The sequence below is a fragment of the Stenella coeruleoalba genome, assembly GCF_951394435.1.
Source record: "Stenella coeruleoalba genome assembly, chromosome: 19".
NCBI lineage: Eukaryota > Metazoa > Chordata > Mammalia > Artiodactyla > Delphinidae > Stenella > Stenella coeruleoalba.
The window spans coordinates 7,255,705-7,278,801 of NC_137165.1; the positions used below are offsets into that span (position 1 = coordinate 7,255,705).

At 44.1% G+C, this 23,097-nt stretch overlaps 2 protein-coding genes across 5 annotated transcripts in view; one reads left to right on the top strand and one right to left on the bottom strand.

Moving 5' to 3' along the window:
- The window catches only part of LOC307177111 (uncharacterized protein), a 319,987-nt gene that overhangs the window by 209,577 nt on the left and 87,313 nt on the right, over positions 1-23,097 (bottom strand). For all 4 annotated transcript variants that reach the window (XM_079903912.1, XM_079903908.1, XM_079903913.1 and 1 more), the window contains one exon: positions 20,520-20,726. The gene's annotated coding sequence lies outside the window, so the exon portion shown is untranslated. The remainder of the gene's footprint in view (positions 1-20,519; positions 20,727-23,097) is intronic.
- LOC307177384 (myosin-13-like) overlaps positions 11,063-23,097 on the top strand; it is a gene marked incomplete at both ends in the record, with an annotated part of 43,088 nt that continues 31,053 nt past the window's right edge. Inside the window, 10 exon segments of the mRNA XM_079904490.1 lie at positions 11,063-11,323; positions 13,340-13,483; positions 13,569-13,725; positions 15,534-15,561; positions 16,312-16,423; positions 17,470-17,572; positions 18,989-19,054; positions 19,146-19,244; positions 19,349-19,452; positions 22,150-22,288. Of these exon segments, the coding sequence (XP_079760616.1) occupies positions 11,063-11,323; positions 13,340-13,483; positions 13,569-13,725; positions 15,534-15,561; positions 16,312-16,423; positions 17,470-17,572; positions 18,989-19,054; positions 19,146-19,244; positions 19,349-19,452; positions 22,150-22,288 (1,213 nt within the window).

The following is a 23,097-nucleotide window of genomic DNA, read 5'->3' on the forward strand; positions in this document are numbered from 1 at the left end:
TACCCCAATAAAGATGTTGAAAATAAATAAATAAATAAATGAGACTATGGAGCAGTGTGCAAAAAAAAAAAAAAAAATGGGAATGATGTTAGCACCTACCCCACAAAACTATTATGATGCTTAAGTGAGCCAATCTGGATAAAGCCTGGCACGTAGTGAGTTCTTAATAAATATAAACTATTACTATTAAGTGAGACTGAGTCTGATTCCATTCTTTTCTGCCTTATCACTTCAGCCATCTTTCAACACAGATTCCCCATGAATCGTCCTTATTCATTTACACACAGGAACAAAAATCGACTGAGCATCTGTTACATACAAAAGACTGTCCCTTGAATAAAAGCAGCTGTGTTTATGCCTGATCACTCTCTGTTGCTTTCTTCTGGGCCAAATGGTATTAAGAATGAGACAAGTTCTCTGTGGATTGCAGCCTTCAGCCTTCTCCTCTTGTTTTCTCAAGCAGGGAGTAAGATGGTGTTCCAACATCAAATCACCAGGTACAAAAAAGTTCTTTGTATTTTTTTACTGCAAGGCTTCTCAGGCCCCTTAACATGCTAGTATTTATGGTGAATCTCCAACAACAGGGAATAGAGTTGGCCACATTTCCTGAACTCATTTAGCCACGGGACCTTTTATTTCACAGTTTCTCTCAGAGTCAGCATTCTGTCAAATCTACTTTGGAAAATGCTACGTGGAAGTCCTATCCCCATCTGTTTCTCCTTTGTCCACAATTTCATTTTGACTAATGCAAACTGTCCTTGGAAATGCCTCACCTATATGAGACTACCCACTGGGAAACTAGAGTATCTTTTTCTCTTTCTAATTGAAGTATAGTTGATTTACAATATTGTGTTAGTTTCAGGTGTATGGAAAAGTGACTCAGTTATATTGTTTTCAGATTATATTCCATTATAGGTTATTACAAAATATTGAGTATAATTCAGTACACATTGATCATATACAACATAAACAAGTCAAGCTGTATTGCTGTAAATGGCTCTAACTTCTAAAATGTATGGTAATTCCTACCTAGTCAAACATTACTTATGTTTCAGCCAAAAAACAACCCCAAGCAACCGTAAGAGTTGTCACAAAGACCATGTCTTTTCATTGAACTTCTAGAACTTCCCATGGAACTTCTGACTACTTTTTTCTTTTTTTTTTTTTTCTTTTAGCCTGCTCATCTGTTTCCCATTCTATAGCAGATTAGGAAAAGGAAGATTGGGCTCACAGAGGCAAACACACTAACCACAGACAGAATACAGCTGAGTATCTTGCCGTGAAGGTGTAGATATAAAAACTAGAAAGGTGACAAAAATTCATTGCAACCTAGGAACCATTAGTGCAGGGTAAAATCCACGAAGAAACTATAATCTCCCTGACAACTTTATTACATCACCTCCCAGGCCCCTGAGTGATCAAGGAAAAGTTAAAGTCTATTCAAGATACTAGATTAAATAAATCAAGATAATATATAATACATTTTAGAAAGTTTTCCATCTACAATGGATTTTTTTAACAAAATAAATTAATGGATAAGAATAGATGTGTTAGATGGACCTAGAGATTATCACAGACAAAGCCAGACAAAGACAAATATATGATATCGTTCATATGTGGAACCTAAAAAAATAAAAAATGATACAAATGAACTTATTTACAAAACAGAAACAGACCTACAGACATAGAAAACAAATTTATGGTTACCTAAGGGGAAAGGGGGGGGATAAATTAGGAGTTTGGGATTAACATATGCACACTACTATATATAAAATAGAAAAACAACAAGGACCTACTGTATAGCACAGGGAACTATACTCAATATTTTGTAATAACCTATAAGGGAAATGAATCTGAAAAAGAATATATAGATATATACGTGTGTGTGTGTGTGTGTGTGTATATATATATATATATGAATCTCTTTGCTGTACACCTGAAACTAACACAACATTGTAAATCAAATATACTTCAAATAAAAAATAACGTTTAAAAAAAAAAGAATGGATGTGTTAAATGGCCAATCTTAGGTTTTCCGGAAATTTCTGAGAAGAGGCGCACACCACCTCACGTTTACAATGCTGGGTAAAGGAGATGTAGTTAGCATCCATGCTATTGATCACCCATCGCTTGACAATTCGCCCTGTGGCTCTGCCCTTCACTGACCTTCTTAGCACACTCTGCCCCAGTTCTGCTCGGCCTCTAGGACTCTCTAAGTCTCAAAGATCTGTGTCCAATGTCAAAATCCCTTCGCAGCTGATTTGGCATTATACAGCCTCCGCTGGTCCTTTATCCAAGTAACTTAACAAGAGTGAGAGATCAGGGCTACGACGCCTTTACATCTAAGGAGTAAATATGGTGATCCCCCAAATACAGCCAAGTGAGAGTGCTGGGCTTGCACATTGGGGAGTATAAAGGGAGCTGGGGGGACCACACTTTCGAAACTGCTTCGACCGCAGCATCGCAAGGTAAGTGCTCACAAGTGCCCGCTTTTTTGCTCCATGTAGCTGTGATCATACCTGATCAGGTTACCTGGAGAGGAGAGAATGCAACACAGCAGCCTTTGCTGAGGGTCTACTAAGTGTAAGGAACTGTGTTAAGGGCAATATGGGAGACAAGATGGCGAGGCCTTTCAAGAAGCTTCTACAAAGAGTAAAAAGAGGGGCTTCCCTGGTGGCGCAGTGGTTGAGAGTCCGCCTGCCAATGCAGGGGACACAGGTTCGTGCCCCGGTCCGGGAAGATCCCACATGCCGCAGAGCGGCTGGGCCCGTGAGCCATGGCCGCTGAGCCTGCGCATCCGGAGCCTGTGCTCCGCAACGGGAGAGGCCACAACAGTGAGAGGCCCGCGTACCGCAAAAAAAAAAAAAAAAAAAAAAAAAAAAAAGAGTAAGAAGACAAGAATCTAAGCAATTATGACACCAAAAAAACCACAACTAACCTGCAGGATATAAAGCTGAATATAATGCGTATTACCCCTCTAATTGTTTAGGTCAGTATTATAACTGCAGTTAGCAAATAAACATGCTAATTTGTGATCTCTCTTCTGTGATTGCCTTGAAGTATTACTTGAAATTTTTGTGGTTACGTAAATTTTTTTCTTAGGATCTCTGGGAGATGATTGCGGGAAGAAATTCTCTCATGCATTTTATCCATCTCAGAATGCATCCTAGTTTGCTTACTAATGACCAGTTTCCAGACTGCTCATGCATGGCATGCCTTGTGGACTTTGGGCTGGGTCATGTCTGACACTGCAGGAGCAACCCTCAGAGAGATTCTAATAGCTTTAGGAGACTTGCGACGCTTTGGCTTCTGGCCATCATCTTCACCAGAATACCTTCTGTCATACATTCACAGGGCTAAGAGAAATCTTGGGGATTTTCTGGTCCATCTGCCTCATTTTACAGAAGGAAACCAAAGCTCAAAGAAATTACAACAGCTACTTTACAGAGCTGGCAATAGAAAACGGAGGTTCTGCCTCCAAGTGTGATTTCGTTTGAACCAAGGATTCAGAATATGATACTTAATCATTTAATCTTTTCCTGAGAAAGTTGTGAGAATTTCAGGATATAGCTGGAGATTATTAGAGACTCATAAAAGGAAGAGACCAAGGGTAGGCAACCAAAGTAGGAAAGCAAGTGCTGAAATGTCTCTTCCTGCCTACATGGTATTTCACGACATGTCCCCCAGGTTCCATAAAAGTACTGTGTGGCAAATGGGAAGTTTAAGTTAAATTTGATATTGAAAATTATTCAGACTCTTATGGTATCCTGAGATCTTCATGTAGGTTATAAACTTCTGGACTGAGATTCCTTAGTCCCAAATAAGTTATCAGCTACCCTACCTTCATCTTCTCCAAGAGAATATAGGATATTTAAGAGAGTGCCCTTCCTAGACCTCTTAAAGAAGTCTTGCCCATAATTCACAACTTTTCCCTCATTGCCAAAGAATTCAACTTCTGGTCTAAAAGCATCCAAGTTACAATCCGGATCATTCCCCTCCGTCCTTCCTTTGTTTTTTGACCCCTCACAGCCCCCTACCCTCAGCCGGAAGCATCATCTAAGTCCCCATAACACTTGATTTAGATGCTTACAGAATTTGTATTCTTCTTCCTTGCTCAAAGATTTATTTGAGCATTTCTCTTAACTGTTCCTAAATTTTGCCTTCCTTTAGGGTAGAGACTGTCTTTATCCTTTTTTATACCCCCTTAAGGAGCTGACATGGTACTTTGCACAGACAGAAGATACCCAAAAAAATTGTTAATCAATGCTGTAATTACCCAATTATTTAAAGAATGATGATTTAACCGAAGGGAAAAATGGAAAATTTATTTCCAGCCCACACCATCCACTGTGTACTATTTAAATGTAGCTAAACTTAGAAAAGTACAATTTCTAGATTTATTTAAACTCTTCGTAGTTCATTTGTTCTTTGTTTGGTTTGGTTTTGATTTCTGGAATCACTCTCTCAGAAGCCACTTCATTCCTGAAAGACATAACCATTGCTTTGGAAACCAAGAAGGTAAGAGTCACTTTCATCTTGATTGGGAATACAATCATTGAAATTAGCAAACAGTGTTTTACACATTCTCATTCTTGCCACACTCATAGGAATCTGAAATTGATGAAATTAAAATCCATTACTTAAGTATTTCTAAAGACAGATTACAAAATATGCAGCTAAGGAAGAAGGGCTTCCCAAATTTTCTCATCACACTAACAGGAATAAAACACACTGCAGAACTGTGACACACGAGCTCCAGGTCAATATACTTAGGTTGGCCCCAAACATGATGTTCGTAGGCTCAAGATTCAGTCTTCACACAAGTCTAACTTTGTTGTTTTTTGAGCAGAGTCCGCACCCCTGAATCCACTCAGCTGTGTCTTCACTCACAAATAATGCTGAGAGAATAAGGAGAAATGGATTCAAACCTACGTCCACTGTAGTAATAAAAAAAAATTACTCCCCCACCTCAAAATCTGTGTTTATTGGAAGTAATTCTAGATGAATTAGGACCAAGGAAACCAAAGTATAATTAAGTCATGACCACACCATTGCTGACAAGACGCAGTAGCTGAGAAATTCCCAGGAGAGGGATGAAAGTTGAGAGCAGTGTCATAGAGCACTGACAGCAGAAAGAGGGGTTGGGGAGCAATCAGAAGGTGGTGCTGGAGGTTAGGTAGACTGGGATGGCCATCCCCATTGGAAGACCCCTAAAGACAGGAACAGAGGGGATGGTTGGAGGGACACAGCTGTGTAGGGTTGGAAGGAGGTCAAGCTCTCAAAACCAAGAAGAAGATAATTAGGGGACTTTCTGGGGGTAGAGTTTCCAGGGACACCATGAGTCATGCCAAGAGAGTTGGATGAGACCTAACAAGGGAAAGTTTTATCAGCCAAGAATAAATGGTTTTAGCCCTGGGTCCCAGAGTCCAGTTGTATAAATATGGGGACAAGATCTGACTTAGCAACCGCACGCACGCAGCGTGCGTTGAGGGGCTTTGCATGACAGTGAGTGGTGAGTCATCGGTGTGATGAGGCTGCCACCTCATGGCAGTCACCACCTCGGGCATGACACCTAGGTCAGGAGAGGTGAGGGTACATGCTGATGGAGGAGAACATGTGGCCTGGATGTCACACTTAAGAGATTAAGAGGAGTGAGCTCACTGTGATGGTAAAGGAGATGCAGAAGCATATCACGGAAGAAACAGATGAAGACAGCACTGGGGCTACTTAGCTGGAAAAGAAAAAGCTAAGGAGGGACTTCCCTGGAGGTCCAGTGGTTAAGACTTCGCCTTCCAGGCTCAATCCCTGGTCGGGGAGCTAAGATCCTACATGCCTTGCAGCCAAAAAACCAAAACGTAAAACAGAAGCAATACTGTAACAAATTCCATAAAGACTTTAAAAATGGTCCACATTGGGCTTCCCTGGTGGCGCAGTGGCTGAGAGTCTGCCTGCCGATGCAGGGGACACGGGTTCGTGCCCCGGTCCGGGAAGATCCCACATGCCGTGGAGCGGCTGGGCCCGTGAGCCATGGCCGCTGAGCCTGCGCATCCGGAGCCTGTGCTCTGCAGAGGGAGAGGCCACAACAGGGAGAGGCCCGCGTACCGAAAAAAAAAACAAAAAAACAGCTAAGGAGAACCCAGAAGAGCCATCAAATGGGTGAAGAGTTGTCTTGTGGGGAGAAGGTTTGAACTCTTTCTGTTGTTACCAAGAGCCGAAAGGAGGATCAAACATCCTGAATCACAGAGAGCCAGATTTCAGTTTCAAGCAGGAAGTATCTTTGGCCTCCAGAAACTACCCCAAATGATTTTCCAAAATTTCCGAAAGGGAAAAAAGTCACCTTGAAGGCATCTGAGTAGGCTGGACAACACTTTTGCAAGAATATCGTTGAGACAACTCAGGCATCATCTAGGCAGTAAAACTAGGAGATACTGGATTCTGAGTCATGGTTAGAGCTGTGGGTGGAAGAAGAAAAATCTCCACCTCAACACACGCAGTGACTTGAATCCCAGACGGAAAGTCTTGTTTTTCTAAGAGACCTAAAGGTATAGTTTGACCGTGAGTCACTGTAGGCTTTCCCCAACTTCAGACTTCATTCTTACACTACTACCACAAATTTTGCAATACCCATTTAAGACCAGTACTGCTAATTCACTTAATAGTTTGATTTACCTTGATTCCTTTTTCTTCTTAGATGTGTTTTTCAAAGTTACCCTATATGTTTGCTACGAAAGTCTGGACCGTCTATCTCAGCATCAGCGGAGACATTTAGATATTCAAAATCTCAAACTCTACTCCAGATCTGCTGAATCAGAATATCTATTTCAACAAGATTCCCAGTTGGATTCCCTATGCCCACCAAAGTTTGAGAAACACTGCTTTATATCACTACTATAAACAGATATTTCACTGTCTCTAAGTGGTTAGCACATATTATTCTATTTTATTCTAACTTTCTTCACATTTTCACAAAATATTATCTCTAAACTTGGGATGCATCTTATAATCAATGAAAGGAGTATTGTAATTAGCAGGGTGTTTTCCTTTATTAGTGGGACACAAAATAGTTTATCTTACAATTGATGGCATCTTACATTTTGCTAAAATAAGGTAATAGACTTTAATATAACTATCAAAATTAAGAAATAGTTGCCTATAATCATTTTGTATTTGACCATTGGGACCACGCCACGGTTTTGGAAAAAGTGGCTTTATGAAAGCAAATTAATGCTCCCAAACATCACTGTGTTTGAGGCCCTTGAGAACAATTCAGTTTCCTCAGTCCCAACCACAGAGATTCTGTTGCAGATGATTTTGATGTGGGTCAACTTTCAACACTTTGGGTAGCTGCCTGAACACTAAGTCAAGCTAAATGACATCAGATCGTAAACTTGCGGCCTGACGAGATTCCCTCACACTATAGTGCAACCATTCTCAAACTGTGGCCCGTGGATCCTTGGAGATTCTTAAGAACTTTTCAAGAGGTACATGAGGTCAAAACAATTTTCATAATAATACCCAGATGCCATGTGCTTTCTTCACTGTGTTGACTTAATGATGCAAAAGCAAGGATGGATAGGAGTTCTGTAATAAAGTTCACTTTATTACAAATCAAGACATGACACCAAGCTGTACTAGTAGCCATAGTATTCTTCACAGCCATACACTGACAGTGAAAAAAATTTTTTTTTAATTTAAAAAGCCAGCTTCGGGACTTCCCTGGTGGCACAGTGGCTAAGAATCCACCTGCCAATGCAGGGGACACGGGTTCGAGCCCTGGTCCGGGAAGATCCCACATGCTGCGGAGCAACTAAGCCCGTGTGCCACAACTACTGAGCCTGTGCTCTAGAGCCCGTGAGCCACAACCACTGAGCCCGCGTGCCACAACTACTTGAAGCCCGCACGCCTAGAGCCCATGCTCCGCGACAAGAGAAGCCACCGCAATTAGAAGCCCGCGCACCGCAACGAAGAGTAGAGCTCGCCGCAACTAGAGAAAGCCCGCACACAGCAACGAAGACCCAATGCAGCCAAAAATAAATATAAATAAATTTTTTAAAAAGCCAGCTTCATTGAAAAATGACCTAAAATTTGCAGCAGTGGAAAGTATTAATTTTATTACATCTCAATTTTATCCACATCTTTATAATATTCTACATGATCAAACAGGAAGTCCATGAAAAGCACTCCTTCTGCACACTGGACTTTGACATTTGTCTCAAGGAAAAACACATGTGCAGTTGTCTGCGCTGCAAGATGAACCAGCCACTTGATTCATGAAGCACCATTTTTACTTGAAAGAACGACGAGCGGACAAACTATTGTTTCTCAGACTTGGATATCTGCCAGACAGTTTCTCAAAAAGCAGTGAAGTGTGTTTATCCTTTCAAGGAAAACTACTGACAGTATCTTTTACTAATGATATAGTTGAGTTTTCAAGCAAAAATTAAAATTTTGGAAGACTTGTATCTACTATCATTAGCTTGACAACTTCCTAATATTTGAATTTTCTAATGAGATCAGTACTTATATTAATGATTGTGATTTTTTTATACTGTATAATGAAACGTGCCAATATTTGGAAGTTCCGTATAATTCAGTGAACAGTATTTTCCAAATGATCAGTGTATGATGTTTACACATGGGTAAAAGTTTCATTCAAAGTTCAACACAGACCAACAGATCATAATGTTTGCTGATATGGTTTCAGATTCCACATTGCAACTAGCCTTTAAGGAACTACCACAGAAACTACCACGTGTCAAGATTTGGTATAGTATCTAAAAAGAATATCTGCAATTATTTGAAAGGGCAATTAAAATACTCTTTCCTTTTCTAAATTATATATCTGTGAAAGATTTTCTATATCTACTTTAACCAAAAAACAAAAAAAACAAAAAAACCATACAGCAACAGACTGAATACAGAAGCAGGCATGAAAATCCATCCATCTTCTACTCAGCAGACATTAAAGTGAGTTGCAAAAATGAAAAACAATGGTACTCTTGCCACTAATTTTTTTGTTTTGGAAAATATACTCATTTTCATAAAAATATGTCATTAATGTTAACATGCAATGAAGTTGATAGGAATTTTAAATGAATTAGATTTTCTCAATTTTGACTTCTAATATCATAAATATTGGTAGATATGACCTGCATAAACCAAACTCACTGGGTTCTCAATGATTTTTAAGAGTGTGAAGGGGTTCTGAGAGAACAAAGTTTGAGAACTGCTGCTGTCGTAAAACTCACTTAAGCCACAAAAGAAGGGACTATCTTCACAGATGAGGAAACAATATGGATGAATTCTTCCTCTCCACCAGGAAGTAACTGAGAAAATTTAAATCGCATGAAGCCTGCAAGCCAGAGGTCCTCTTTGTGGTGCTATATTGAGCTCCAATCTCTTAACTGTGAAAACTTAACCATGAGCACACAGATGGTTCAGCAGAGCCGCCGGCCAAAGTAAAATCGAAATGCAACTTATCCTGAATAAGATCCAGAGGGAGGCAGTTGCTCCTCTTTCTGTAGGACTAGATCCCCCCAGAATCTCAAGGAGGGATATTGAAACAACAGTCAGTTACCAATGAAGAGTAATTTCATAAAGTGTAAGATTGGGGGCGGGGGAAGTTCCAAGAGACAACTATAAAATGTTCAATTTTCCCACTTTTAATAGGAAATATAAAAGGCCTTATTCAAAACATATGAACTACTTCTTAAGAGAGATATGGGGATACATGTGTGTAATTGAACTCCATTTTATGGTCACTTACAGAAGAATGTATGTAAAAGAAAAAGCAAAGAAAGAAAGGGAGAAGGGGGAGAGTTGTGGGGGAAAGAAGTAGAGGGTCAGAAAGGATGCGGGAAGAGGCCCAGAGGGAACAGGAAAAGCAAATGCAGATGAGGAAAAGGAACCAGAAAGGTCACACAACCTGCAGGGGCCTTAGAAATGAGCTAGGCTTGCTTCTTCATTTTAAGTGAAATTAGTGGCCCAAAGAAGGTAAGTGGTTTGACCAAGTTCAGTGCCGGGACTTTAAGCCAAAATTTCTAGCTTCTAAGCAAGGAAAACACATAAAGAGAAGGTCTGTGAAAGGGGATGGTTTGGAAAGAAGTGATGGGAGGGATGAGCGGGAGGGTGGACAGAGAGAGAGAGGCAGAAAGATACATAAATACACGCACACGCACACACACACACACTCACACACACACGCTAAGCAGTGAGTTCTAAAGCAGGTGTTTAATTAAACACTGTCACACCCTGACACTGCTACACATAACTAAAGTTTGGAGACCCCTGCCTTAAGCCCAGGATTTCTCAACTCTACGATGCCTAGAAATCACCTGGAGATCTTGTTAAAGTGCAGATTCTGGTTTTGTAATGCGGGGTGGTTCTGAGATTCCGAATGTCTAACAACTCCTCGGTGATGCTGATGCAACATGTTCAAGGATCACAAGGACCACACACAAGTTCCATTGCCTAGGAACTTGCTAGAAATGCATATTCTCAGGCAACATCCCATACCTACTGAATCAGAAGCTCTGGGGGTGAGGCCCAGAAACCTGTGTTTAAACAAGCTCTCCAGGTAATTCTGGTGCATATTAAAGTTTGGAACCATTGCACTAGGCCATAATGTCTCCTACCACCTTGTCGCCCGTAATTGGCTAAACAAGTGTGGCAGTACTTTATGTTCAAGTCATTACTTTTCACTGGGCTAGCTGAACTTTCTACTAGGAATTATCAACATTCCAATAATTCTTTTCAGACACCCTTAAGATCTGGGAATGCCACGGAGTTCATGAGGCTCAAATGTGATGTGTGATTAAGGAAGTATTTTCTGGGGCCTCGTTTATTAGGCTCAGCTTGGCTTCCTCTGATTGGTTTAGACTTCCACACCTGGAGCTGGACTAAGAGATGTCCCCTCAAACCTTTTTCTTGGAGTAAAATATCCCCTTTAGCTCACCCCCACTTGCCCACTCTAGGCCCCTATACCAGGTCCTGGATTCCTCAGAACATAGGTTAATCCCAGGAACTTTTGAATCTGGCCCCCTGTCTGAATGGAAATAACAGGATGGAGCTCCCCAAAGCTCCAGACTCAGCAGCCCTGGTCTTCCCAGCCCCTGCAGTCACGAGCTCTGATGCGGAGATGGTCATTTTTGGAGAAGCAGCTCCCTACCCGCGGAAATCAGAGAAGGAGAGAATCGAGGCTCAAAATCGCCCATTTGATTCTAAGAAGGCTTGCTTTGCAGTGGATGATAAGGAATTTTATGTGAAAGGTATGATACAGAGCAAGGAAGATGACAAAGTCACAGTCAAGACCCTCGACGACCGGGTAAGTGTTGATCTCAGATGTCCTTGCTAACATGGGCATCCTCCTCTTCCTTTGGAGTAGAATAGTAGAAATTGCATGCTGGTCCACAGGAATCTGAAGATAGCACAAGCCTCACATTGACCTCCTCTGAGTGAAGCCGCAGGTAAAAACTGCCATGGCACGTACCTCTGCTCTGGCTCTTTCCTTCGAGGACTTGGGCTTTGAGAGTTTTTATGATGTTTGCTTTGGAGAAAGGGGAAGGTGGTGGTGGAAGCGTTTGGACTGCTTAAGGGAGAGACTGATACAGATTGCTGCTGGATGGGCGAATATACCGAATAGAACTCTCTAGGCTGCAGAGTGACTTACAGAGGGAGCTCCGGAGGCAATGCCTAATTTAATGCAGAGAATTACAGAGCACAATTCAATTCAACACTTACTGGACACCCATCATGTCTAGGTCACCGTGTCTATCACTTTGCAAATGTGAGCACATCTCAGTCCTGCTTCCCCAAAGTTTATCATCTAGTGTAGGAATCAAGAGTACACGGTGGGTATGGGGACTTCCCTGGTGGCACAGAGGTTAAGAATCTGCCTGCCGATGCAGGGGACATGGGGTCAATCCCTGGGCCCAGAAGATCCCACATGCCGCGGAGCGACTAAGCCCGTGCGCCACAACTACTGAGCCTGCGCTCTAGAGCCTGTGCTCTGCAACAAGAGAAGCCATGACAATGAGGAGACCGCGCACCGCTCACCACAACTGGAGAAAAGCCTGTGTGCAGCAAGGAAGACCCAACGCAGCCAAAAATAAATAAATAAAATAATTTTTTAAAAAAAGAGTACATGGTGGGTATGAAGCGCAGTTCACAAATTCAAGCATACGAGACAGATGATGATGATGATGATGATCGTTATTATTAAACTTAACCTCTGGTGTCAGCCTCTTTTCACAGGGCCGGAAATAAATTTTCTGGAGTTACTATTGGAGTCCCCTCCCCAGAGCCATGCCACGTTTTCAGTAATACCACATGGGGTGTCACTGCCCCCCTGAAGGATGTGCTAAGAAACAAGCCCCAGTTTCTGAATCTTCAGGACACACAGATTCCATCTCCCTTATGCTATTTTGGGTCTCTCTCTCTCTCTCTCTCTAGTTTAGGGCAGTGGGGCAGAAGGGCTTCCTTTCCTCAAGAGATTTGGTCCATATCAACAAATCTCCCTTTTATCTTTTCGGTAAAACCCTCAAAGCTCTCCTAAGGTTTTGGGCTTTTGGAAAACAAACGCTAGAAAGGCTTACAGGCTCTCTTACTTTTATGCCCTATTTTCTACCTTTCCTGAGTAATGGAGTGCCAGTTGTATGCTTAAAGGGAAGGGAAAGCAGAGAGGGGGAAATTAGGTAATAGTCTCAAAATACTGTTCAGCCATGGACCATGCTTCAAGTCCAAGTGTTTTAACTATTAGAGCAGCGGTGCAAGGAATTCTGGAAGCCTTGAAAAGACAGGGGAGAGCAGAAACAGGTCATGGAAGAGGTGGCACTTAAGAAGAGCTTTGCAGGTTGCTAGATGTAATTTCAATGTAGATATATTCCAGACAAAGGGACCCACATGAGCAGAGGTATTGAGGTGGAGATGCACAGAATACACTGGAAGAGTTTTTTCCAATATTCCAAGCTTGACCTCATTGCAGCACTCATAGCAAATGGGGTAAACAGAGGCAAGCTGCCGTGGCCTTGGCCATGCTGAGTCCCACCGGCCACCCTGAGGCTGAAGGGCTCTCTGACGTTGCACACCTCTAACCCACTTCTGGCACACAGAATGGCACGCTGACGTGGGGGCATCAGACCAGAATTGGTTACACACTTTGACCAGACTTAGATTTATCAGGAACAGTTATTTACGGATCATCTCTGGGCACAGAAATGATCCATAAAGTTAGCCACGGTAATGGGGTAATCTCACCACACTATCTCACCGTTTTCACCACGCTGGTAGCTCACCACATCGGCTCTCCCACTCATCACGTGATTTTCCTCTCAATATCCAGACACTCACTCTGAACAGTGAACAGGTGTTCCCCATGAACCCTCCCAAATTTGACAAGATCGAGGACATGGCCATGATGACCCACCTGCACGAGCCAGCAGTGCTGTACAACCTCAAAGAGCCTCACGCAGCCTGGATGATCTATGTGAGTGCCCTTCAACCTCTCTTTATTCCGTTCCCTTCTCTGAGTAAAATCAACATCCATAGGTTGAATTTTCTGATTTTCTCAGACCTACTCGGGCCTCTTCTATGTCACCGTCAACCCCTACAAGCGGCTGCCGGTGTACAACCCCGAGGTGGTGACGGCCTACAGAGGCAAAAAGCGCCAGGAGGCCCCGCCCCACCTCTTCTCCATCTCTGACAACACCTATCAGTTCATGCTGACTGGTGAGTCATTTCTTTAATGCATATTAAAAAGAATAGTTTTAGTGAAGTATTCAAGTCCTTTACCTGTACTGGTTCTTAGTTCATTACTCGAGCCCTTTACAGGCTTTGGTCATCCAAATGGTGCCATGACCAAAGTGACCTCAGGAGATGCAGAGGATGTCAGGATGGAAAGCCAGGGGCGCAGCATCTTCCATTACCAGTCACGGTTCTTGAAGCCACGCTAAGTACATGCTTCTCTGGGGGTGGACGTGGAGCACAAGGACATGCGCTGCCCCCACCTCCAAAGAAACCCCCAACATGAACACACTTGGAAGAGAGACTATATTAGTAGCCACTTAGGAAAGCAAAGTTGGAGAAACGGGCACAGCAACTTCCCTTCACCTGTTTTCTCAGGCTCCCTCTTTCTCCTCCTTAAATTCCCAGAATAGCGGATGAAATAGCAGAGATGTGGTAATACCGTCACCCTGTCATGCCTAACATCACTTCAGTCTGTTCAACTTTCACCTGATTTGACTTGGTGCAGAGAGAAGAAGTAGAAGCAAGTATCTGAGATCTGAAGATGTTTAAAAGTCATCCAGGGCAATGTTGCCCAAACTTCAGCCATGCCAATTTCACATTCGCGATCCTGGCCATTTCTGCATATTTAAAATCTTTCCTTATAGTGACTGAAGTTCCGTCCATTTCAAAAAGGAAGAATAGGGACTTCCCTGGCGGTCCAATGGTTAAGACTCTGTGCTTCCACTGCAGGGGACACGGATTCGATACCCGCTCAGGGAACTAAGACCCCCCTTGCCACGCGGCGTGGCCAAAAATAAAAATAAAATAGGAACCGAACAAATCTGCCCTTTGATCCGGAGGAAAACTATTTTTTTAAAAAAAGGAAGAATAATATCACTATTAGTATTAGTTTCTTAGGACTGCCGTAACCAAGTACTACACACTGGGTGGCCTAAGCAACAGAAATGCATTGTGACAACAGCTCTGGAGCCTGGGAGTCTGAGATTAAGGTGTCAGCAGGGTTGGTTCCTTCTGAGGGCCGAGAGGGAGAATGTGTTCCAGGCCACGCTCCCAGCTTCCAACGGTTTGCTGGCCAGCTTTGGCATCCCTTGGCTTATAGAATCATCACCTTGATCTGCAATTTCATCTTCACATTGTGTTCTCACCTGTCTCCAAATTTGTGTTTTTATAAGGACACCAGTCATATTGGATTAGGGGCCCACCTACCCCAGTATGACCTCATCTTAACTAATTACATCTGCCATGACCCTATTTCCAAATAAGGTCACATTTTGAGGTACTGGGGGTTAGTTAGGGCCTCAACATATTAATTTGTTGGGGGGAACACAATTCAACCTATAACACTCTTGTCAATGGAAAACCGCGGTCACTATCCACAAGTAGAAAGTAAAGGTGACAGAAAAATGCAATGACAACAAACCAGTGTCCAGAAATTCTAATCAGAAGCTGTGGCTTCTTACAAGTTCTAAGTCTGAGACTTGCTTTCTTTGTTGAAAAGGGAGATAAGAAAGTGCTAGAGAGGAGGTAAAGATCTGTGAACGTGAATAACTTTCACACTGTGGGACTCACCGTTCACTTCCCATGCTGCCCACATTACACATCCAGCATTTGGGAAATCTGCCCAAATTGTCTCCGAGAAGACTAGACATGACCAAATCATCACACCACTAGTTAACGGCAAAGCCAGAACTAGGACTCATGGGCTCTGTCTACCCCCAATGTTGCCTGATTTGTATATCCTGCCTATATGTTGTTTATTTACTCCATCCTGCTTCCTTCTGCTTTTCTAGATCGAGACAACAAGTCCATCCTCCTCACGTGAGTAAACTGTTTTTGCCATGATGACTTGGAAGGGGCTGTCCATTCCTTCTGCTCTCCTTTACCTCACTTACTTTTTAAAAAAAAAATATTTTATTGAAGTATAGCTGGTTTACAATGCTGTATTAGTTTCTGCTGTACAGCAAAGTGATTCAGTTATATATATTCCTTTTCATATTCTTTTCCATTACGTTTTATCACAAGGTATTGAATATAGTTCCCTGTGCAATGCAGTAGGACCTTGGTGGTTATGCATTCTATATATAATAGTTTGCATCTACTAATCCTAAACTCTCAATCCATTTGTCCTCCATTCCCCCTTTCCTTGGTCCCCTTGGCAATTACAAGTCTGTTCCCTATGTTTGTGTATCTCACTTTATTTTATTTTACTTTATTTTATTTATTTTTGGGTGCGTCGGGTCTTAGTTGCAGCACTCGGGATCTTTTGTTGGGGCACGTGGGCTCTTCGTTGTGGCGCACAGGCTTCTCTCTAGTTGTGGCGTGCGGGTTTCCTCTTCTCTAGTTGTGGCACGCAGGCTCCAGAGTGCGTGGGCTCTGTAGTTGTGGCACGTGGGCTCTAATTGAGGCGCGCAAGCTCAGTAGTTATGGCGTGCGGGCTTGGCTGCCCCACGGCATGTGGGATCTTAGTTCCCTGGCCAGGGATCGAACCTGCGTCCCTTGCATTGCAAGCCGGATTCTTTACCGCTGGACCACCAGGAAAGTCCCTCTCACTTACTTTTAAATCAACAGCGGAAAATCCGGGGCTGGGAAGACAGTGAACACCCAGCGTGTCGTCCAGTACTTTGCAACAATTGTGGTCACTGGGGAGAAGAGGAAGGAGCAGCGGCCGGGCAAGAGGCAGGTGAGCAGCTTCCTGCACCTGGAAGGCTTGCTGGAATAAGTGTACCTTAACTCCCAGGTGAGCACCAAGTGTTTGCAGGGCTTTGTGCCCAGCAGAGATGCACAGCACGAGGTCCTGCCCCAGGGGGTGTTTACGGGGCGAGGCGGGAAACGGCTCCACCTCGTGGACTCAGGCTCTAGCACCAGCTCCATCAACAGCAGCCGAGTGACCTTGAGCAACTCCACAGCCTCCTTTGGAGAAGGAATGGTTTAGGCCAGTGTTCTCAAGCCGGAGAGCACATCAGAATCACCAGGAGGGCTCGTTAACAACCGATTGCTGGTCCCCAGGCCCAGAATTTCTGACTGAAATTCCTATCTCACGTTCAAAATCCTGGCATGTTGCATTTCTGTCGTGTTCCCATTGTTCATGCTGCCGGTCCAGGGATCACACTTCGAGAACCAATGGGCTGGACAGTCGTTTCCAAACAGCTCTAAAGTCAGAAAGGCAAGCACTCATGTGGGGAAGGGGGGGGAAGGTGAAAACTCTGCTTTCTATAAGTGGATTTCTATATAATAATTCTCACAAAGTATTTTATGCAACTTAAAAATTTTTTTGAGAACCACTGTTTCTATCATATGGGTCACTTTCATTGCTCACAGTCTATTTCTACTTCTGAACCCGAATATCTATATAAATGGGTCCTGGTGCATGCAGGAACAGAGGTCTATATTTTACAAATCCATGATTTATAATAAAATGTTATCAGAGAAGAAAGGCCGTCTGGGAGATTGAGATGTAGCAGGTAGTGCTCCAACCTGGAATCTGGTGTGGCCAGATGCCACTTTGATGCTGTGCTAAGACCCCTTCTACGATGGGACCTTGAAGCCTCCTTGGGTGGGGTGGGGATGGGCCTGTGGGTACTCAGCACAACTGTACCTGCCACCAGCCTGAGCCGGGCGACATCCCTCCCTGGGCCCTTCCCAGAGCATCCACACTTTTGAGTCACTGGGAAGTTACTTCAGAAGACGTCCAAAGTCCTCTCTTTTCCTCTTCTCACTTATTATTAGGGAACCCTGGAAGACCAGATCATCCAGGCCAACCCCCTCCTGGAGGCCTTTAGAAAGGCCAAGACCGTGAGGAACGACAACTCCTCGAGATGCATAAGACTCAGTCCAATTGTCAATGACCCCCAGAAAGAAACCCTCTCCTCCAATGCTGCATACGAAAAATGGCCACATAAACTAGGATATACCTGGCCTTAGTCTACCCCCAAGTAGACTGACTATACCGGGATATTCTGATAACCCTTCAAAGAACATTTTGTCTTGTTCCCAGCCGAAGGAAGATTTAGCTGTCCTTCCCTAACTAACCAGCATCGCCTCAGAGCATCCTGAAGGTACAATGATTCCAGATTCAAATTCCACAAGTACAAAATGACTTCTCTGTGCTAAAATTGGTCTCTTCAGGTGGAAGCATTTTAAAATACCTAAGTCCGTTGAACAGTATCCACTGACTTATTAACCATGAAAAACATAGTGTGAAGTTAGTATAGCAGCTCTGACCTTCTCCAGGTCAGGGGGTGCTGGGAGGAGGGAAAACCTGGTGGAGGCAGCAGAGCTCAAAACTTGGGAAGAAGTTGATACTAGAGATATTGAAGGATACGTCCCATCCTTCAACGTTTCACTTAGGTTTAGCTCAACCAAAGAGGCATTTCCTTCCGACACTGGCAAATAAACAAGTATCCAGTCTCCTATCTAATTTCACCGGCCAGTAGAGCAGGTACCCAGAGGCATTTCCATTCAGCAGCTAGAACTCCTGAAGAGCGAACACATAATTCACATCAACCTCCACTGGTCCTTCATTAATTCTTCATTAATTCTTCTTAGGCTTCATTCAGAAAATACTGAGAAAACTACTGAGTACGTACTACATTCCAGGGTCTGCGGGTGAACAAGCAAGGCAATATTTTTGCCCTCATATTGGCTCACAGGGTGGTAGCGACCAATTAAGCGGGTGATGTAAGAAGGGAGTATACACACGCACACATATACTATATGTAATTTCACCTCTCACTCCCCGAGATTGGGGGAACCCAAGGGCTGAGTGGGTCTTTTGGGAGCCAGGAGGCCTGGCCTGGGAGCTAGGTTTGCATGTAGTAAGTAGTAAGGAAAACTGAGGCAAGAAATCTCAGAAGTAACATTCAGAGGCAAAAAAAAAAAGTCAGATAGTCCAACCAGGTTATCAGTTCAAAGGTGTTATAAAGAGTTTGAGCGGGATAAAGACCAAGGAGACAGTCAGGTGTGAGGTAGTCCCGAACAGAGACCTGAGAGGGAGCCTGCAGGCATCCTCAGAGCTGTAGGAACAGGGCCAGGTGCTTTGGGAAGAGCTACGTGAGTCTTAGCTGAGCCGGCGTGGGGACCAGATGCCAAGCAAACAGAGAGGAGGAAAGACCTCATGCTTCTGGCATCACCTCCTCCGCGACCCGACACATCCCACCCATCCCACCCATCCTCAGTAGTACCTAACGGAAGCTGGCTACAGTACCATATAAAGAAAATAACTGTGTTTTTCAATCTGTCTTTGGACGGGGGAAGCTCATTCGCATTCACTTTGGGGCCACAGGAAAGCTGGCGTCAGCAGACATTGAAACCTGTGAGTCCAAACACTCTATCTGGCACCTTGGACTTGGCCACAGAGGCATCTCCTGGGGACCCTAAAATCACATCGTTTTTTGTTACCTCAGATCTCTTAGAAAAATCCAGGGTGACATTTCAGTTATCCCGTGAGAGAAGCTATCATATTTTTTACCAAATCATGTCAAACAAGAAGCCGGAACTTACCGGTAAGTTCCTTGGTTATCATTCTCATCTTCCAAATCGATCACATTGGAAAAAAACGTAGAGTCAGTTGTGCATAAGATGCTAAAGGGATCCTTCTGCTTCACAGACCTGCTTCTCATTTTAACCTACCCCTTTGACGTCCCCTTTGTGAGCCAAGGAGAGGTCACCGTGGCCACTATTGACGACAGTGAGGAACTGTTGGCCACTGATGTATTTTGTGTGTTTATTTACTTAAGTAAGAAATTGTTGAATTTATGAACTGAGAGGTACCCATGATCTCAGGGGGCAGCTGGGATGCAGGGATGCTCAGCGATTAGACCCAAGAGCTCAGAGAATTAGTACAGCTCACACCCCTCCCCCACTTGGTTCCATTTCAGAAGATTCCAGAAATGGGAATACAGAAAGTTCTCCAAAATAGGCCTTCAGTTCCACTCGCCAGCTTTTTAGAGTAAATGTTTGCATGGATAAGGTCTTTAAAGGTTTTGTTGGAAGGTTTCAGGGTACAAAACCATCTACATGGTTCTTTAAGAAAATCTAGAAAATACAGGAAAGTCTAACGCAGGAGAAAAAGAGTCCCGCCCTGCAGCAGCCGTTCCATTCCTCCGGCTACCTGCCACCTCGGGCTCACACACCTGTCAGGCCTCTGGCCTTTAGCTCTGGGGAGTATCCCCAGGGTCAATAACTATAATATTAACTAAGTGCATTGAGCACTTACGCGCGCTGGGAACTGAGAAAAGAGCTTCGCCTCAACGAAACCTCTGGCATCAACACCACCGTTACCCCCGTTTCATAAAGGTAGAAGCTGAGTCTTAGGAAAAAAACACACAATTTGCTCGAAGACAGTTTGTAAACGACAGTCGGAACCCGGATCTGCCCAACCCCAGACCTTGCATTTTTAACGAAAATACACCCATCTCAGTGCAATTAATCTCTACCCCTGCTGGCTCTGCCCTCACAGAAGCTCTAAAAGCTTTTGGAAAGCAGTCTCGTCCAACACCCCAGGGGCTCCTGCCCAGGGCCCAGCTCCCTGGCCTTCATTCTGTGACATTTCCAGGTGATGCTAATTGTTTTAAGGCAAGGAGAAAAAGTTCATGGTCAAACAAACTTCATTTTACATTAGTCTGGCTATTATATATTCTTAACCAGCTTTCCCCAGTCTTTACCAGCTGGGGAGGAGGGTTAGTGACGGATACAAGGCCTCCAGCCACCCTCCCCCACCCCCCCGAAAGGCCCTCCTAAGGAATTCTCAAAGTCCCCAGAGCATCTCAGGTCCTCACCAGAGATCCCTGCCGTCAGGGCTTCTGTTGCTCCTTCCTCCCACGGAGCTTCTCCAGGGTGATGGTTTACGGCCAGATGGAGGGGGATTGTTGCCTCCGAGTGACTGCGTTCTCCAGAAGGCTCCCACGCAGTCGCGCTCTCACCTGCTTCCTTTCAGCACTTAGCGAAAGAAAGTTCTTTCTCCAGTTTCCCGCAGCCGCCCGTTCCTAGGACACAGATATGCATCAGCTGGGATGGGATACAATTCAGGGCCTCAGAATCTCTCCTCCCCTCTGTCAGCTCCTGGCGTGGACTCTCCCTCCTCCACAAGGGGGCGCCACCCCAAGAGTGCCTCACGCTTCAATACCACGGTCTGTCCCGCCAGCTTACCTGACACATCCAGACATGTTTCAACTCCACCCCTGGGCATTGCTTAGGCTTGGGCTGCAAACCCTGCTACACAATCATATGTATACCCCAGAGAAGGATTTTCCAGTTTAAAACCATTGTGGCAGAACAAGCGGTTATAAAATCAAATCAGCATCTGCTATAGGCTTTGAAGTGACCCAGCGCTGCTCCCGTCCCCTTTTTATCACATCCTCCCTGCAGGGAGGTCCCTCAGAACCTCAGTTCTTCACCCAGAAATTTGGAAAAAATCTGCACACCTATAAGGTTCTCATAGGGACTTAATGAGATAACATACGGATGGTGCTGTCGACTTTAAAAATATTCGCAACCTAAAAGTTGAGAGTTATGTTTTATTTGGTGGGAATTTTTAGGACTTCCAAGCCCAGGAGGCAGCATCTCAAGTAACCCTGAGAGAAGTGCCCCGAGGAGGTGAGGGGGGAGCCAGGTTATACAGAAGTTTTGCCACAAAGGGCAGGTAGTCTGAACATCAAAAGGTTACTGTTAGTTAAAGAAAACCAGCAATCCCAAGTTAAGGAATTTAGCACTTTTCTATGTGTGGGAAGATGCAAGAATCTGAGCTCACCGAAATCACTCCTTTGACATGCACCTCAGCCATCTGGGGCCAGTATCCCGTGTTTTCACATCCTGAGTTTCCTCAGGGCTCACCCGGAGAGCGGCTGCCGTTTGATGGCTGTTAGGTGGCACAATCGTTGGAGGGCTGCAATCGCTGATGACTGTGACATCCTTTGTTTACTGATATGGCAGGAAATATTCCATTTCTCAGGGCCTAGCCCCCTACCTAGCTCCTTTCTCATTTGAAAAATATCTTCCCTTCCAGTTCTAATAGTCTACGCGCTATATTATCTCCATGCTGAACTACACTGTAATTCCTGGGTTGCAATGCAAAGTTCGCAAGCTCTGGTATGGGGCCCGTGAAAGTACATCCTCCCAGCATCACACAATGTTTCCCAGTGTTCTCATCCAGAAAACAGTGCCCACATCTATGCACAGTGGGAAAGGATTAAAATCAGATTATTCACATTTTCTTCCCATAATCTTCACCCACCCACACAAACATGTTCAATTAAGACACGGTTTTTAAGCCCTAACTTGTCATACCCCACCTGTCATCCACTTACTGGGGTAAATGCTGTCTCACGTGCTATACAAAATGCCGGGGAAAAGCAGCATTTGGGTCCCTGAGGCCTGCTGTGACGGCTGTCCTTTTCTTCTAACTCCCAGAATGACACTGACATCCTGGGCCTCAGCTCAGAGGAGGAAGTTGGGATCTACAAGCTCACGGGCGCCATGATGCACTGCGGGAACGTGAAATTCAAGCAGAAACAGCGGGAAGTGCAGGCAGAGCCAGACGGCACCGAAGGTACCACATCTGGGAACGGGACAGAGGTTTGCCTCTCCCCCTGCGTTCACATGTGGACTGGGCCACAGGAGATAAACCTTGTGTTCATCTCAAGAGCTGCTCTTGGAAAACCATACAAACTGAATTTGGGTTGTCCACAGCTTTTTGAACATGTGCTGGGGAAGTCCATTCACTTGGTCAAGGAATCATTTAGTGGAGATTCCTTAGAAAACAAGAGCATCATCTCATAAGTGAATAATCTCTGTCCAGTATCTCTCACCGTCAGTTTACCTGTTATTTTAGGGTGGACATTTATGATGGTTGAATGAATTTCACTTTCTTTCTGTGCTTACATATCATTATTAATATCCAGAATATTGTCCTACTCACTGAGCCTAAAATAAGAACCTTGGTTAGGCAGCCATTAATTCAGGTTAATAAATTAATTAACCTAAATTAATGAATTAATTAGCTGCCCGTTTAGGTGGCAGATAAATTTCTCCCTCCTATCACTGTCTCTTCCGCCTCCTACATCTGTTGAACTGTCCCTGAACCAAGGACTGGTGAACAAATCTTCCTCCCCATGACTCTCACCTGAATGACCTCACCACCTGCCTCTGCCTTCATCCCAAACAGGCCTGGAAACAGAGTAGAGGGCAGTGTAGGGGCTGACCGACGGCCAGACCCATCGCCATATACCCTGCATGCCACATGCCTCTAGCACTTCATCTTACAAGCTCCCAGAGTCAAAGGCTGGTTCATCCCTAATAATTCTACCTTTTGATAACATCCCCACACTGCATGAAGCAGTGCGTCTGGCACCCCAGCTG